This window comes from Amblyomma mixtum, chromosome 10 (assembly GCF_055824585.1).
Source record: "Amblyomma mixtum isolate Tamu chromosome 10, ASM5582458v1, whole genome shotgun sequence".
Classification (NCBI taxonomy): Eukaryota; Metazoa; Arthropoda; class Arachnida; order Ixodida; family Ixodidae; genus Amblyomma; species Amblyomma mixtum.
In genome coordinates this window covers 173,578,928-173,595,217 of record NC_143021.1, presented here as the reverse complement: position 1 = coordinate 173,595,217, position 16,290 = coordinate 173,578,928, and the positions used below count along the sequence as shown (strand labels likewise).

General features: G+C 49.3%; 1 protein-coding gene across 2 annotated transcripts; it reads right to left on the bottom strand.

Moving 5' to 3' along the window:
• Window positions 1–7,262: 7,262 nt before the first annotated feature.
• LOC149327769 (uncharacterized) lies at window positions 7,263–14,820 on the bottom strand. 2 transcript variants are annotated; one of them, XM_089562677.1, is made up of 4 exons: window positions 14,707–14,820; window positions 13,339–13,446; window positions 9,982–10,029; window positions 7,263–7,712 (listed from the first exon to the last, which is right to left on the bottom strand). In XM_089562677.1, the coding sequence occupies exons 2-4, from the start codon at window positions 13,396–13,398 to the stop codon at window positions 7,488–7,490; spliced, it is 333 nt and encodes a 110-aa protein (XP_089418803.1). In that variant the 5' UTR covers window positions 13,399–13,446; window positions 14,707–14,820; the 3' UTR covers window positions 7,263–7,487. The 2 variants fall into 2 exon arrangements, with proteins under 2 accessions (XP_089418803.1, XP_089418802.1); XM_089562676.1 differs by lacking the exon at window positions 14,707–14,820 and having other exon boundaries at window positions 13,339–14,292.
• Between the last annotated feature and the right edge of the window lie 1,470 nt (window positions 14,821–16,290).

Here is a 16,290-nt window from a genome sequence, read left to right as displayed (position 1 = left end):
CTTGGATCAGTTGCCCCTCTAGAACTACTTCCAGCGAGGCTTTGGTAGGATTTCTTCCGATCCTGATGATTTCCGACTTCTCCGTCGAACATCTGAGGCCTCTCTCCCTGACGTAGGTCTCTACGCAGGTCGCAGCTTCTTGTAGTCTGTCTTGCTTCTCCCCTAACGATCCTTGGGTGACCCACACCGTGATGCCGTCGGCATACATCGCGTGTTGGATGCGCGGGATTTCCTTGAGTCGTCTTGCTAGCCCGATCATCGCCATATTGAACAGGACGGGCGATATCACGGAGCCTTGGGGTGTTCCTTTGCAAGGCGTGGTGAAGACGTCTCTTCTCAGCTCGCCTAGTCCCACGGTCGCTGTTCTGTCGCTCAGGAAGGCCCTGATGTAGTCGTGGGTTCTTCCCCCGCAGTTGGTGTTGTTGATGCCTTCCATGATGGCGGCGTGGCTCACGTTGTCGAAGGCTCCCTTTATGTCGAGGGCCATGACAACGTTTTCGCCACTTCTCGGCATTTTCTCGAGTACTTCCTCCTTGAGTTGGAGTAGTACGTCCTGCGTAGACAGGTGGGCTCTGAACCCGTACATGCTTTCTGGGTACAGTTGGTTCTTCTCTAGGTGCGACTGGATCCTTTTTGTGATTACTTTCTCGTACATCTTGCCCAGGCACGACGTGAGGGAGATCGGCCTGAGGTTCTCGACCTGGAGTTTCTTGCCTGGCTTCGGGATCATTACCACTACCGCGTGTTTCCACTCGGCCGGCACTGTTCCTTCTTGCCAGAGCTTGTTGAAGTAGGCTGTGAGCTGATCTATGGCTCCATCGCTGAGGTTTCTTATGAGCGAGTTCTTGATTCTGTCCGCCCCCGCTGCTGTGTTTTTTGTTGCCGACCTGATCGCCTCGACGACTTCCTCTCTCGTTATGGGCCGATCCATGGTTGGATTCTCTTCGCCCTGGTACTCTTCTTGGTAGCTTTCGACCTGGTCTCTGCCGTAGCATTTGACCCGGACTTCCTCGAGTAGCTGTTCGTCCGTGCCCGTGTACTGGTGCACCAGCCTCTGAATCGATTTGCCGCTTTCTGATTTGTTCTTGCTCGGGTCCATGAGGGACTTGAGGATCTGCCACGTCCTGGCCGTGCTGAGGGTGCCGTTCAGCGCGTTGCTGAATTGCTGCCATCCTTGCCTAGCCAGCTGCGTTGCATACTCCTCCGCTTGTTTAGTTATTTCGGCTATTTTAATCTTTAGCTTCCTATTGAACTTCTGTCTTTTCCAATGCTCGGTGAGCCCGCGTCTCGCCTCCCATAGCTTGAGGAGCCGCTTGTCCACCTCCGGAGTTTGTTCGGTTCTATCCACCTCTTTAGTATAGAGTTCTTGGATCTGTCTGAGTTGCTGGCTCCACTCCTCCGCAGATACAATGTCGCCCTTGATCTGCTTGCAGTGTGCTCTGAAGGCGTCCCAGTCCGTTAGGCGGACCTTGCCTATTTTCCGCTTGATATTGTTTGCGGTTGTGCTGATCCTTATTATGTGGTGGTCGCTTCCAAGGTTCTCGAGCAGGTTCTCCCATTCTGCTTGTCTGGCGCCCCTTACGAAGGTTAAGTCAGGGCACGTGTCTGGACTGACGCTGTTCCCCTGTCTAGTTGGGTGGTGTTCGTCGGTTAGCAATTCGCACTCTGCCTGTTCTGCTGCAGCGCAAATGCCACGTCCCTTCTTGTCGTCTTTATTGCAGCCCCACCTCGGGCTCTTGGCGTTGAAATCACCTGCTATTACTAGGGTGTTGTTCCCCGCTAACTTTTTCGCCTAAACCTCGCCGGAAGGGAAGGGAGGAGGATGGCAGTGAGCGAACACACCGTATTCACTAGACGTGCCTTTGTTCATTCCAAACCATCGAGCTGGCATGGCGGAGTGGATAGCATGCTCGTCTCGCACTCCGAAGACCGGGGTTCGATTCCCGAGCTCGACCAATTTCTTACTAGGTTTTATTTATTTATATGGCGTGACTAGAGAATTTAATTAGGCTAATTGGGTAATTAAGCAATTAACTAAGCTCAGTCCCACTTACTTGGAGCATCACTATATGGTCCCTTCAATTGGTTGCATGGTTACTAGCCGAAGTACAATTGGCCCCGTTTGAAATTGGCGCACTGTGACCTCACGACCGTTTCGACCAACTGAAAAGCGTGACATTCTCTGTCGACAACTGCTGCTTACAACGATGAGACATTAAAGGCTTTCGCCTTAATAAAGAAACACAACCGACGCTGGTGATTCCCTATATTCATCGGCTCTCGTACAACCTGAAGAAAGTGGCCAGCAGGTATAAGATCAGTGTGGTGCTTTCTGCTCATTATGAAAAATCCAGGCGCTAACAAACAACGACACAGAGGGGACACAGCGCTTACTCGCAATCATAAGAATTTTTATTCGGAAGCTTCTATATATACAACCAAAACCAAAACAAACCCAGAGCTTTCTGCTCCCTGCAAGCTGTCGCGCGTTTGCACCTTGTGGGTTCCACACAGGCCACCACCCACCGCGGGTTCGAGCTTCGCGCGAGCCAAGGGCCCCGATCAGCCGTCACCACACACACACTGGGACACCGATGCAGTGCACTCAGCCTCCGCTGGGAGGAGAGCGATTCGCTGCAAAGAAATAGGCCTCCAAGTTCACAAAGGAGACGTTTATTCACATCGTCCTCCAGCAGGTACACACGCACTCAATAGTCACCCCGTCCCGGGGGCGCGCGAGGAGCAAGGCTCCGCTGCGCGCACGAAGCGACTCGAGTAATGCGCACCGCTAGCACGCCGCTGCAGGAGAATGTCCCCGCGGCAGTGCTGTGATCTCTCTCTCGTGTCGACCGTTGGGCCGGTTGCGAGAGAGAGTGGGCATTCAACGCAAGGTACGCCTGTCAGAGGTCGCTGGACCCCGCTGGACAGGCTCGAGCCGCTGCAGGTCAGAGGACACGTGCGGGCGAGCTCGAGTAAGCAATGGTCCGAACGGCAAAGGCCGGCACGGACAAACAGTAACGTACGCACCTTACGCTGTCTCGGAGGGATCTCTCTCTCTCTGGGCCCCGCTCGGACGGTCGCGGGGCGCGCGGCCGCCCAGAGCGGATCCCGGATTTCCCGCCAAAAGGCGCCAATGGCAAAGGCCGTTGGGGAGCCGGGGCGGAGCTGTGGCCGATTGACAGTGATTAGTCACCCAGCCGCCTCTCCACCGCCTGAGGCGGGAGCAAGGGAAAGAGGAGAAACAACGCGGGCGGCCGGCACAGCCGCGCAAAGGCGACGGCGCAAAGCCAGGATTCCCACATCCTTGAACAAAGTAAGAATGGTTAGGCAGTCCAAAAAGAAACACCAAATCCGCGCCACTGAATGCATGGCTGATGTTGTGTACATAGTGCCTCTAAGCTGCGGTAAGGAATATATCGGCCAGACAGGTCAGTGCTTCAACGAAAGAGTGAGGCAGCACAAGATTGCTGTAAAAAATAGCTATGGCAGCCACTTGGCCACTCACTCCAAAAGCTGCAAATGCCGTCCCGGTTTTGAAAGCACTAAACTCATTGCAAGGTCTAAAGAAAGATTAGAGCGTGAAATAATAGAAGCATATTGTCGCGAGTGGAAGATAAAGACGAGGAGTGTTTTGCCGCGCGCCGACGACGACGTTGCTGCTGGTGGACCTCCCTGTTTTTCTGTGCTCCCTGTCTTCACCCGTTCTCGCCGCCGGCCTGTACGTCAAGCCGTGACATTTGGTGGAGGTGCTGGGTATCGCATCTCATGCAGCGCACCCCGCCTCGTAGTTCGAGCTCCGTCCTAAGTCCTGGCCGTCGAGTTTTCTTGGAGGAGCCCTCGGCGGAAACTGAGACTCGCGCTAGCCGACGCCAGCAAGGCCAAGCGCCGGAATTCGGACTCTTGCCCGAGGGATCGCGGACATCTAGGACAGCCAACGTCACCATGGCGTCCCAGTCACAACAAACCGGCCCCGCGATTGCATCGAGGATCGTCTACGTGGCTCTCACTCCAAGATCTGTCGTGCCGTTCCGTGGCGATGGCCTTGACGATGTTGAAGACTGGGTCCAAAACTATGAAAGAGTAGCGCGACATAACGGGTGGACTCCAGACCAATGCCTGCAAAACCTGTACTTCTCCCTGGAAGCCACGGCAAAGTATTGGTTTGAGAACCATGAGGCTTCATTAACATCATGGGAGACGTGCAAGAGCGAACTGGTACGCACGTTCGCGAACCAGCATCGGCGACAGCAAGCTGAAGATCTGCTCCACGCTCGCATCCAGGGACCTACCGAAAGCGTCAGGAGCTTCGTCGAAGACGTGCTGCGTCTGAGTGCCCGCGCCGACCCGCGGGCTACTGAGGAGAAAAAGGTACGGGCGTTGATGAGGGGTGTCCGGAATGACATCTTTGGAGGCCTCATCCGCAATCCTCCGACCACAGTGGCCGGATTCGTCGCCGAAGCTACCAACATCGAGCAGGCATTGGCGACAAGAACCAGTCACTTTCAGAGACTGAGAGCCCTTCCTGTCGTCTCAAGTCTTGCCTCGTCTGACCTGGGCGGAGTTGGTCTCGCCGATGTTCGAGAAATAATTCGCGACGTCATCCGCGAGGAACTGAAAAAGCTCTTCCCTACTCCTGAGCAGCCCGCCTCTGTCTCCATCGCGTCGGCCGTTCGCGAAGAACTGCGACACGCGCTGGCGCCAGAAGACGTCCCAATTGTAGCTGCAGCCGACCCACCAGCTCTGAGCTACGCCGCCGCAGTTCGTCGTCCTCCTCCCGCCCATCGCCAGGACCAGAGCGCTCCCGATTCCGGCCTTCGACGCCGTGAGTTCCTGCACTCGTCTGATGCACGCCTGGGACCGCCGAGACGCAGGAAGACCGACATCTGGAGGACTGCGGACCGGCGCCCACTGTGTTTTCACTGCGGTGAGCCTGATCACATGTATCGCTCCTGTCCATACCGCGAACTCGGCCTAAGGGGTTTTCACCGGGTCGATCCGTGCCCCACTACGGTGAGCAGCCCCGCGACATACAAGACTACCTTCGACGTTCTCCCTCACCGGTTACAGCTGCTCCTCGCACCTCTCGGTCGCCGCCACCTCGCCGCCCACCATCCCCTTCTCGCGGGTCTCGCCGTGAGAGCCTTTCGCCACTTCGGGAAAACTGAGTACGGCGACGCCTGGAGGTGGCGTTGCCGGAGTCGCACGAAGCAAAGAACCTCCGTCTACGTTAGTGTGTCCCAGCTCGACCGATGGTATCCTTGGAAACGCAAACCGTTTTGTAACCTCTAGCAATGTGAACATTCTGATCGACGGGCGCGACGTAACAGCGCTTGTGGACACCGGCGCTGATTACTCGGTCTTCAGTGGCAGTTTCTCTCGGCGTCTTCGCAAGGTTACCACCCAGTGGGACGGACCGCCCATACGTACCGCGGGCGGCCACATCGTAAACCCTGTTGGCAAGTGCACTGCCCGCGTCGAGATCCACGGTGAGACGTGCCCCGCCACTTTCGTGATATTGGTGAATTGCTCTAAAGATGTTATTCTGGGCATGGACTTTCTCCGTGAATATGGCGCCGTAATCGACATAGGGCAGAACAGGTTGACCCTCCACGCACGTTCTTCATCGCCAGTACCGCCCCGGGCCACAGGCTTTGCGATGAAAATTGATGCCGACCATGTCCACTTGCCGCCGTTGTCGACAGTTTTCCTGCCGGTCCGAGCCGATACAACAGCATGTGGAGAAGGCGTTCTGGAAGGCAATGTCCAGATGTTACTTACGCGCGGCATTGGTGTTGCGCGAGGGGTCGCAAATGTTCAACGAGGGCGAGCCAACATCTTCGTGACCAACTTCAGGAACGAGCCGCAGCACTTGACGAAAGGGTCAGTAATAGCCCAAATGGAAGAGCTTAGCGACGTTCGTGAAGCAGTTGCGCTGCCTAAGGAGGCGGCCCCGCCCGGGTCACGAGACCCTACAACGTTGCCCCTGGATATCGATCCCAAACTTGAGCCTTCCCAAACACGCGAACTGCTCTCCCTTTTGCATCGGTACAATGACTGTTTTGCGACGACATCTCGAGTTCGACAGACGCCAGTCGCCAAGCATCGAATTATTGTCGACACCGCAATGCACCCGATTCGCCAACCGCCGTACCGCGTTTCCTTGAAGGAAAGGGAAACCATCCAGGAGCAAGTGCGCGAAATGATACGCGACGACGTCATCCAGCCATCCAACAGTCCGTGGTCCGCACCTGTAGTGCTGGTCAAGAAAAAAGACGGGACCCTTCTATTTTGCGTTGACTACCGGCGACTCAATAAGGTGACCAAGAAGGACGTGTATCCACTCCCACGCATCGACGACACCCTCGACCGTCTTCGTCATGCCCGCTATTTTTCGTCCATCGACTTGAAGAGTGGATACTGGCAAATTGAAGTGGATGAGCGCGACCGCGAGAAGACCGCATTTATAACCCCGGATGGCCTGTACGAGTTTAAGGTGATGCCGTTTGGCCTGTGTACAGCGCCCGCGACATTTCAACGAGTCATGGATACTGTGCTAGCCGGCCTGAAGTGGCAGACATGTCTCGTGTATCTGGATGACGTCGTCATCTTCTCAAGCACTTTCAGAGACCATCTGGTGCGTCTTGAAGCAGTTCTTCAAGCTCTTCTGAACGCCGGACTTACGCTCAAGCCTTCGAAGTGCCGCTTCGCATACAGTGAACTGAAGTTCCTTGGCCATATCGTCAGCCAAGTGGGTGTGAAGCCAGATCCCGAGAAAACGGCTGCCGTTGCATCCTTCCCTCCACCGTCGGACAAGAAGACCGTCAGAAGCTTTCTCGGTCTTTGCGCATACTTCAGGCGTTTCGTTCGAAACTTTGCCCAGATCGCGGCACCACTTTACCGCCTTACGAAGGATAGCGTTGCCTTTGAGTGGAACGAGGAGCAACAATCAGCATTACGCCAATTAAAACACGCCCTTGCAACATCCCCCATACTAGGCCATTTTGATCAAGACGCCGACACTGAGCTCCACACGGACGCCAGCAACAAAGGACTACCCTATTGAAAATATTGAGCGTGAATTCTGCGTGCCTATCTTTGCGTGTTTATTGCCACGCAAAATGCGACGATTGAACGAAGTCGCAGAACGCGAGACATATTTCACATAATTTGCGCAAGCCGAGCAAGCTCGCAACCGCGAGACATCTCTCACATAAGTGCGCAAGCCGCGTAAGGCTCGTACAGCAGGAGACATCCTCGCGTAATATGCGCAAGCCGGGTGAGGCTTCCAGAATGTCCGAGAGCCAAGGGTGAGTCCCAGAATGTTCAAGAGCCGAGTCTGGCTCACAGAGCACTAGACAGTGTCTAATGGAGTTACCATCATGATACCGATAATACCTTGCATGGCTGCAAGACTCCTACATCATTGCTCAACACGGTACGCTAATGTACTGCATTAAGGCCTCCTCATCTGTCTGTGACTGCCTCATTCAGCATGCATGTTGTGAGATAACAAGCTTTGCAGAAACGGTGCTTCGTGGGATGGCTCTCATGTGTGTAGCATGCTTGCAAAAGGACATAGATAAGGTCACCTTAACTGGCTTTATTAATGCCACATCCCTCATGATGGGTGCCACACAGTGGCTAAACAATTTCTTCAGTTTCTCCAAGTCCAGCAGGTTGGCGTCTTGATACAGGTTCTCACTATGCAGCACCTGCAAAAAGGTAGGAGTATATGCAAAAAAATTCAGTTAATCTGTTTTCTGGAAATTCCAGAAAAGGGCACAAGTACTTCTTCCATTAATGAACCAATGATGATTTCGAAAAGTTTCAGGTTTGAAATACAGACACTGGAAAACCCGACTCAAGCACGCAGACTGCTCAGCATCAAACCTGCACAAAATCCAATAACCGTGTCACACAGGCATTTTGAAGGCTTTCAAATGGCTATTAACTCAACGGCACTTGAATACAGCTAAATGGGCATTTCCAATAGCCACTGAGTCCCTAGAACAGTGTGGACATCTATTAAGATTTTGAAGGCTTTTCAGTGGTAGAAATTTGCACTCAGACATGGAGCACTTGCAACTATACACTAAGGAATAAAATCAAAGCAATTTAATCGCTGAAAGAATACTCAACATGAAATGTACAATTTATTTCACTAAAAAAAAAGAAGGATAGCCACAAAACACTGCAGCAAGCATATTATCACTGTTGCCAATAGCACAAATACAATGAATACCACCTTTTCAAAACTGTGTGAGCGCTACAACAGCTTCCCAGCAAAATTATCAACTGTGACAGTGGCGCCACAGCAGCTTGGTGCGAGATGATGAAATATCTCTACGGCGATCAAGTATTCTGTGTAGCAGTGGCATAACTCCCAAGTTGAAGTGCAAATCTCGAAGCTCAATCTCCCACCTTAACTGTTATCTTTAAATACATATTTAAATTCATTGGAGCGTGCTGCAGAAGTAGGTGGTCAGATCATTAGAGAGGATACCTGCAAGGTATCTCAGGAGACGAAAGGTCTGATGAAGAAACGCCAAAGCATGAGGACGTCTAACTTCAGAGATAGAATAGAACTAGGAGAGCTATCGAAGTTATTTATAAGTGCAAGGTAGCCAACATAAGAAAGTTTAACATGGAGAAAACCTAGCATGCTCTAAAGCATGGAGGTAGCCTAAAATCAGTGAAGAGAAAACTAATCACAGGTAAAAACCAGATTTATGCGCTAAAAGACAAAGAGGGCAATGTCATAAGCAATATGGATAAGATAGTTAAAGTAGCCGAAGAGTTCTGCACAAATCGCTACAGTAGTGAATGCAATCAGAACGTTACGGAGAGAGGCAGTAGAGCATAGCAATGGGACATCCCGCCAGTAACGAGGGAGGAAGTAAAGAAAGCCTCAGGAGCAATGCAAAGGGGTAAAGCAGCTGGTGAGGATCAGGTAACAGCAGATTTGTTGAAGGACGGAGGAGAGATTGTGCTAGAGAAACTAGCCACCCTGTACACGCTTGCCTCGTGACCACGAGCGTATCAGGAGCTTGGAAGAATGCGAACATTATTTTAACTCATAAGAAAGAAGATGTCAAGGACTTGAAGATTTACAGACCGATCAGCTTACTATCCATTGTCTACAAGGTATTTACTAAGGTAATCACTAATAGAGTCAGGACAACCTTCGAATTCAATCAACCAAATGATCAGGCAGGCTTTTGTAAAGGATACTCAACAAGAGACCACATTCATGCAATCAATCAGGTGATAGAGAAATGGGCAGAATATAACCAACCCCAATATATAGCCTTCATTGACTACCAGACAGCAATTGACTCGGTGGAACCACAGCTGTCATGCAGGCATTGTGGAATCAGGGTGTAGAAGAGTGTTATGTGAAAATATTGGAAGATATTTATAATGACTGCACAGCTACCATAGTTCTCCATAAGGTCAGCAATAAAATTCCTCTATATTCCGAGTTTTCTAACACCACCATCATTTTTTGGCACCGTGACCATATCATACAAGAATGTGAGACCTACTGCATACCTAAAGAAAATATGTGTGTAAGCCAAGCATCAGCCGTTCTATGCAATAAGAAGTCTAAGTGAAAAAGATTCGATGTAAATTAGAGAAAGCCTTGCCATTTTTGTACTTCTGCTTCTATGACTGCTTGCTGGATTTTTTTCTTTAGTTGGAAGCATTCTTCCATCAATTATCTCTATACACTATTCCTCTGCCAAATGACTGAGTAACCCAAATAGCAATTCCTAAGTAGGGAGGGGGCCTTCCACAGTGACCACACAGAGGCCTTCAAGTTCTTGCAGCAATCAAAACATCTTTTTGTAACACTGGCCTTGAATGCACCACTATACTTTTGTGGCAGGGCAAATACTTATACAATTTATGTTTTAAAACCACACAGAAATCCACAACTGCCATTATGAAAACAACCTAGTAATGTAACCATAAGCGTACCTGGCCAGCATGATCAGCATGGAAAGGCGCACAGCTTGTGTGCAGCTCCTAAAATGAAAGCAAATTCACATGATTAATTGCAATTTCCACAAAGACATTCTTGAAAAATTATGTTTTTGCACCACTCAGCCTCAAGCCTGCCTTATTGCTCCTGCAGCAATGAGGCAAATCTGAGCACAGCTTGGGGTGAGCTGGTGGCATCACATTACGCACCTGACACTACGTGCATCAATCCATTTGTATGAATGAATTTCAGAATGGCGAAGAAGACACACACACAGGAAAAAATGGCGGGTGGATGAGATTAAGAAGTTTGTGGGGATACAGTGGCCGCAAGTGGCAAAGGACAGACAAAATTGGAGAGACATGGGAGAGGCTTTGCTCTGCAGTGGGTGTAGTCAGGCTGCTGCTGCTGCTGATGATGATGATGACAGCCTGAGCACACCTACAAAGTAATACTGTGATCTCGACCCAGCAGCACTTTACTGTGTTGAAAGAGAACAGGTACAATTGAATTACTGCATTACCTTGTTATTATCATTAAAAAGTACAGGGCTCTAAGGACTTCCTAATTTACATCGAAACGAATGGGTTACAGTGAACTTTCACGGATTACACTAACAGGCACTGAAAATCCAACACAGCTGCCCAAGAGAATATTAGGCAGCCGCGCTAGCCTTCTTTTGCGCTATGCTACCTGATACCAGATTAAAATTCCAGAGCAATTTACTCATACTCTAGCACTGGGATACGTTATGCCCCAGACTGACGCAGCTGTCTTACTAAAGGCAGAGAAGCTTTCAGTGTGGGTCATGTGTGCTGTGGCGTGAACACATGCACAGCATCGCCTGCTACCATTCAAGTCCTCTGTGTACACAAATGCAGGTGCAATAGAAAACCCACATCACAAATTTGGCTAGTCTGGTCGGCCAAGCATGGGCCAGCTGATAGCACGAAGCAGCAGGTGCGACACATACCATCATCATCAGCCTGACAAGGCCCACTGCAGGGCAAAGGACTCACCCATGTCTCCACATTAACCCTGTCCTTTGCTAGGTGTGGCCACCATATCCCCGCGAACTTCTTCATCTCATCCGCCCATCTAACTTTCTGCCGCCCCCTGCTATGCTTGCATTCTTTTGGAATCCACTCCATTACCCTTAAGGACCAGCGGTTATGTTGTCTTCCCATTACAAGCCCCGCCCAGGCCCATTTCTTCCTCTTAATTTCAAGTAGCATGTCATTAACCCGCATTTGTTCCCTCACCCACTCTGCCCCCTTTTGGTCTCTTAATGTTAGACTTATCATTTTTCTTTCCATAGCTCACTTTGCTGTCCTTATCGTTTGGCACGTGTTTTTTTCTTTGTAATAAGGCATAAAGTATTATACACGGATTACCACATGGCATCCTCCTATGACCGCTAAATAATTTATAATCAAATTTCTTTCTCCTGCTGTATTTGTTTCGGTTTCGACAGCTGAATGATGGCTGTGACGTCAAAGCGAGGTTATTGGTCACGTGAGGCATGAAAAACTGCAATACAATTGGTACTTCTGGCTCTTAAGGAATGCTGGCGTCAGCGCTGTAGCGAATTAAAACGATGAAGCAGCGATTATAAGTGCAGTTTTTCCACGCCTCACGTGACCTATAAGCTCTCTTTGATGTCATAGCCATAGTCAAATTGTTCACCGAAACAGGATGGCAGAAAAAGTTGATTATAAATTATTTAGCGGTCTCACACGAATACCAGATGGTGATTCATGCATAGTAGTGTCTTCCGCATCATTATAGAGAAGAAAACATGCCACCAAGATTAGGTGTCTATACTCTTAAGCTGAACTCTCTTCATTAGCCTCCACGTTTCTGTCCCAAAAGTGAGAAACATGCAGGCTAAAGAAAAGATTTCAGCTTAAGTACCAAAGTGGCTCTAATCACACGATGAAGCGGAAAAACTCTCGACACTTGAACAGAGAACAAATAGGAATTCCAACAAAATTTTAGATTCTTGTAAGGCTATCAAGCATTTCTGAATATTGTAAACTGCACTTTCACACATACAGTACGCGTGTATGCCAAGCTCACATTCAGTAGCCCTGTTTACCGGCTGTAATTATGACGGTCTGAGCTCAGTTACAGATTTAAAACCAGCCAAAAGATGCAACACAGGAAAAGAGAAGAAAACAGGTTGGGCTATCAATTGAATTTTTTGTAAAGGAAAAGAAGGCTCGCATGAAGATGCGCCACACATGACTCACACCAGCGAAAGGCAGGACAACAAATAACTGTCACTGATATACAAGCACGTCATCTAAAAGAGAAAATTCTTTCCGTTGAAGATTGACTAATGGCTTCGCTACTCATACAGCCGTTGCCTTGGAGATATGCATCAAATACCTTACAGATTTGTTTACCACTTCTATACACCACTGAAGTGTCACAGAAATCAGGCGTACATACTGATGGGTCATCTTATGATTTACACTCACGACATTGGCACTGTAGTGCCAGATTAGAAGCTGCCTTCCCCCTAACGAGTTAGTGCTCACTCAGGAACACATTAAAGACACCTGCACATATCCCTGAAGTAGTTTCTTGCACAAGCTAGCGGAATGTGATAAACCACTTCCTGCAAGTCCTGAACCTAGTTTTATGGGATACCATACTGCTATCCCGGTTTTTAACAGCAGTGCAAAGGCCATCAACACAATGATTGGCGCAAAAATTACATTTAAAAATTTTCCCGCCACTCGATTTGAACTCATGAAGTCTACACAAAGGACTCCATGATAACCGTTCTGAGGTGAATGGCAGTTCAGCCTAGCCTCTGGAATCTGTGCCAAAAAAAAAACGGAGTCAGCGCATCGCAATTTACTTCCGAAATCAGCCGGTGCTGATGAAAATTGTATGTTTTGCTTTCTCTGGCTTATAAAGCTCCACTTTCAGAAAAAGTGTCGTCTTTGTGGTTAGGATGCGGAACATCATCATCACAGGTCAACTTCAGCTTGCCATCAGTGTCCCTTTAATGCCTCAAAGTTGAACAATAGCTCCATTCATAGAGGAGGGCTGTGCATAAATTTCGACCACCAAAGATTCTTTAACATGCACTGAAATTGCATAACACACGAGCAAATATGCATTTCGCCTTGTCGAAACGAAGCCACCACAATTCAATGCCGCGTCTTTGGGCTCAGTAGCCGAACACCAATGCAGTAGGCCACAGCAGCAGGTGAAAAACAAAAGAGAGCCCTTAATAGGCAACCTAACTTGCCAAAATCAACATAACGAGGGGTCACACAAGTAGCAGTGGACTAGGAAAATAAAAGCTACTTGTGTCGGAAGATGTCTTCAGTGCTTACCTCAAAAGCCTGCTTGCTTGCTGGGCATCCTAGCACCAAGTGAAAGGCTGGCACAGCCATACTGGAGAGCTTGGAAGAGGCATTGCTGGTAAAGCTATGTGGAGATTGCTGCAAGGTAAAAAGACACATTTAACAGCAGCACAGTGCAAAAAATGGACTAGAATCAAGCATGTAAGGCAAAGTGCAAGGCACAAAAAGGAGCCGGTCGCAGAATGGAACACAACTGTTTAACCACATTTCGAAGTGGGCCAGGCAACAAGAAATTCATAACCACGGCAGTCATTCACAACCTAGCCTCAGACGAGACATCACTTGCATATCGATATCCAGCATCGTTTCTACAATACATGCCACCATTCAAAAGAACAGACCACAGCAGAACGATATTTTCAGTAGAAGGCTGGTTTGCTTCAAATTCTGCATGCGTCCCTCAATTTGAAATCTGGCATGATTAGCACTGATTTCACATTCTCACAGGTATGATGAATTAATAGTGCCAATTGCAGAAAAACCACACTTTTTCCTTTAACATCAAATAAGGTATTGGAGAGGTACCTCAGCATATTTAAGTCAAAGTCAGATTTATTTGCGCCATTGGTTATAATCATGAAACAATCAAGTTTATTCTTCGTACATATTAAAGGCTCAATTACCCTTAAATTTCACTGCAACTTCGGGATTTAGGGCAAATGGAGCTAGGGCACCTGTGTGCATTTTGCAGTTGTTTGTACCATTTCAGCTCCGAGCCAAAGTATGAAAAAGCGAATGCCAAAATAGAGGCGAAAAACTTCAGAGCAATTTGTTTTTATCTCACCGTTCTGCTATTCAAGGCTCGACTACACTGGCTCGGCTATAAGTACGAACGCAGCTGGATCATACGGAGCTTCGTACCTTAAATACACAATTTATAAAAGTACAAGTGAAATACAAGTGAAAGAGGAGGAAGCTCAATCCAAACGCATACAGCTGAATCGCAGTCTACGTAGTTAAATTGCTCGAGCGCTGTTACTTCAATTACAGCGTAACATGCGGCGAGAATGTAAAGCCCGGGCCGAAGATCTATTGGTGGGCACATATTCCATTCTCGGCGAGAGATGAATGGCAGTACGGCGGCAGTACGGCGCCGATATCGTGCACCCCGCGATCGGATCAGCTGTGCATATTTGCATGGCATACTGACCATGACCGTGTGACCACTGACACTACACGCGCATTCATGCCCGTGTGCCGCCAGCAAACAACCTTTCAGCGCTGCGTGCTGCCGCGATAGGCACTGCGTCTTCGCGTCTCTGTACTAACTGTGTTGACGTGGCCAGTTGTGCGCAAAGGCTTTGAAATAATGAACAGGTTCGAAGAAAATTAACTTACCCCCAAGATGCGAGATGTCACCCGGGTAGTGGTCTCCCACCAGCTGCTCCGCCATGGAGGAAATGAGCCCCACCGTCAGCATTGCGTTTCCAGTGAAGGCGCGCAAAGGACGACGCGCTATCCGTCGAGCCCGCTGACGCACGCTATAAACACAGGTTTACTCAGCACCTTACCACGTTTTCGTACATCGCACCAGCGAATTTCACTGCTGTCGGCACATCACATATCGGAAGAGTGACAAATGCTCATCCCAGCGATCGTTCACGCCCTCGGCACCACAAAGGACCACGACAAACGTAGTAACGCTGACCGCCATGCTGTCCCTCCCCAGACGCTGCGTTCGTTGGCTAGCGCTTCGGCCAGTTCCGGCTTCCTTCGGCCCGTTTAGAAAGGCATCGCCTCCAGGCATTCCTCCAGGTCGTCTCTTTCGGGCTCTATGCTTTTGGGTAGTGCGATAGCAAAGAACTAAAACCAAATGAAACTTTCGTTACAAAAATAATTAAGTTCTTGTGCACATATTAGCATTAAAAACTTGAGAAATTTCTGACGCATGGACGCATTAATATGCGTGTCGGTACATTCGTGCGTGCGTGCGTGCGTGAGTGGGCATGGTCTAGCTCGTCAAATCCAAAGCCTATCCGACATGCTGCATGGTTTCTGAGATCACCGCCGTGAGCTTCGCTTGTTTTCTCGTGCTGCTGCTGGGCTGTCTTGCGCGCCGCTGTTACTGTGCTGGAATCGCAAAAGAAGAAGGATTACCGGTGTGTGCTGCCGGTGGGCGCGCTCTCATCCAAGAGTAGTAGCAGCTCCCAATTAAGCGATCCGTCGGGGCATATGTGCTATGGATGTCTGGTCGACAACGATAATGAGGTCAGCAGTGCGGTGCCGTCGTTTGATGAGTCGAACCTTTCGGCCTATTGCACTGCTAACTTCGTTGCAAAAATGCCTGGCTCATAAGCAGCGACAGTGGCCATTGTTTCTGTGGTGTGTTTCGATTACAAGACGGCGCCCTTCTACAGTGTGGCTTCCTTGGAAACTTAGTCGGCGGTGTGCCTGCAACACCTGTCGCTGTCAGCTCAAACTGACCGCCTGCGAGCGCTGCCTTCTTTTGCGATGTGAATGGTGACGGGACACTTACTGCCTGTGGCCGGAGCTTATAGCAAAAGCGAAGAGTGTTTTGTGTGAAGGTTTGACGAAGTGCGTGTGTCAGTCTGGACCCTTAGCAAGTCATACGAGATGCGACATGCAAAAGTGGTCCACCAGTCGCTTCAGCAGAAAGGAGTGCGGATGTTTTTTACGTTACTTCAATCGAGAACTGCCCATGCAAATATTTCAACTCGTCCCTTGCCTAAACAGCATAGTAAAGAAGCTAAAGCAACAAAACTGCTGTTTCCATGCTGTATATTGATTCCGCACTCGTGCTAGAGGTGGGAAATATGTAGCAGTTATTGGCGGAGTTACAGCCTATGAAGCACGTGCAGCTTCATGTAATTGCAGGTTAGGATATGTGCCTTACTTGGTATTGACTTTGTAACCAGACATAGCCATCTGTCAACTAAAAGAAATTTTCTTGCTATAGGATTC

Excerpts from the sequence above, each read along its gene's own strand:
- LOC149327769 (XM_089562676.1), bottom strand. The coding sequence starts at position 13,467 with ATGTGTCTTTTTACCTTGCAGCAATCTCCACATAGCTTTACCAGCAAT. Across the intron at positions 10,030-13,338 it reads CAAGCAAGCAGGCTTTTGAG|GAGCTGCACACAAGCTGTGC; the intron begins GTAAGCACTGAA and ends CTTTCATTTTAG. Across the intron at positions 7,713-9,981 it reads ATGCTGATCATGCTGGCCAG|GTGCTGCATAGTGAGAACCT; the intron begins GTACGCTTATGG and ends ACCTTTTTGCAG.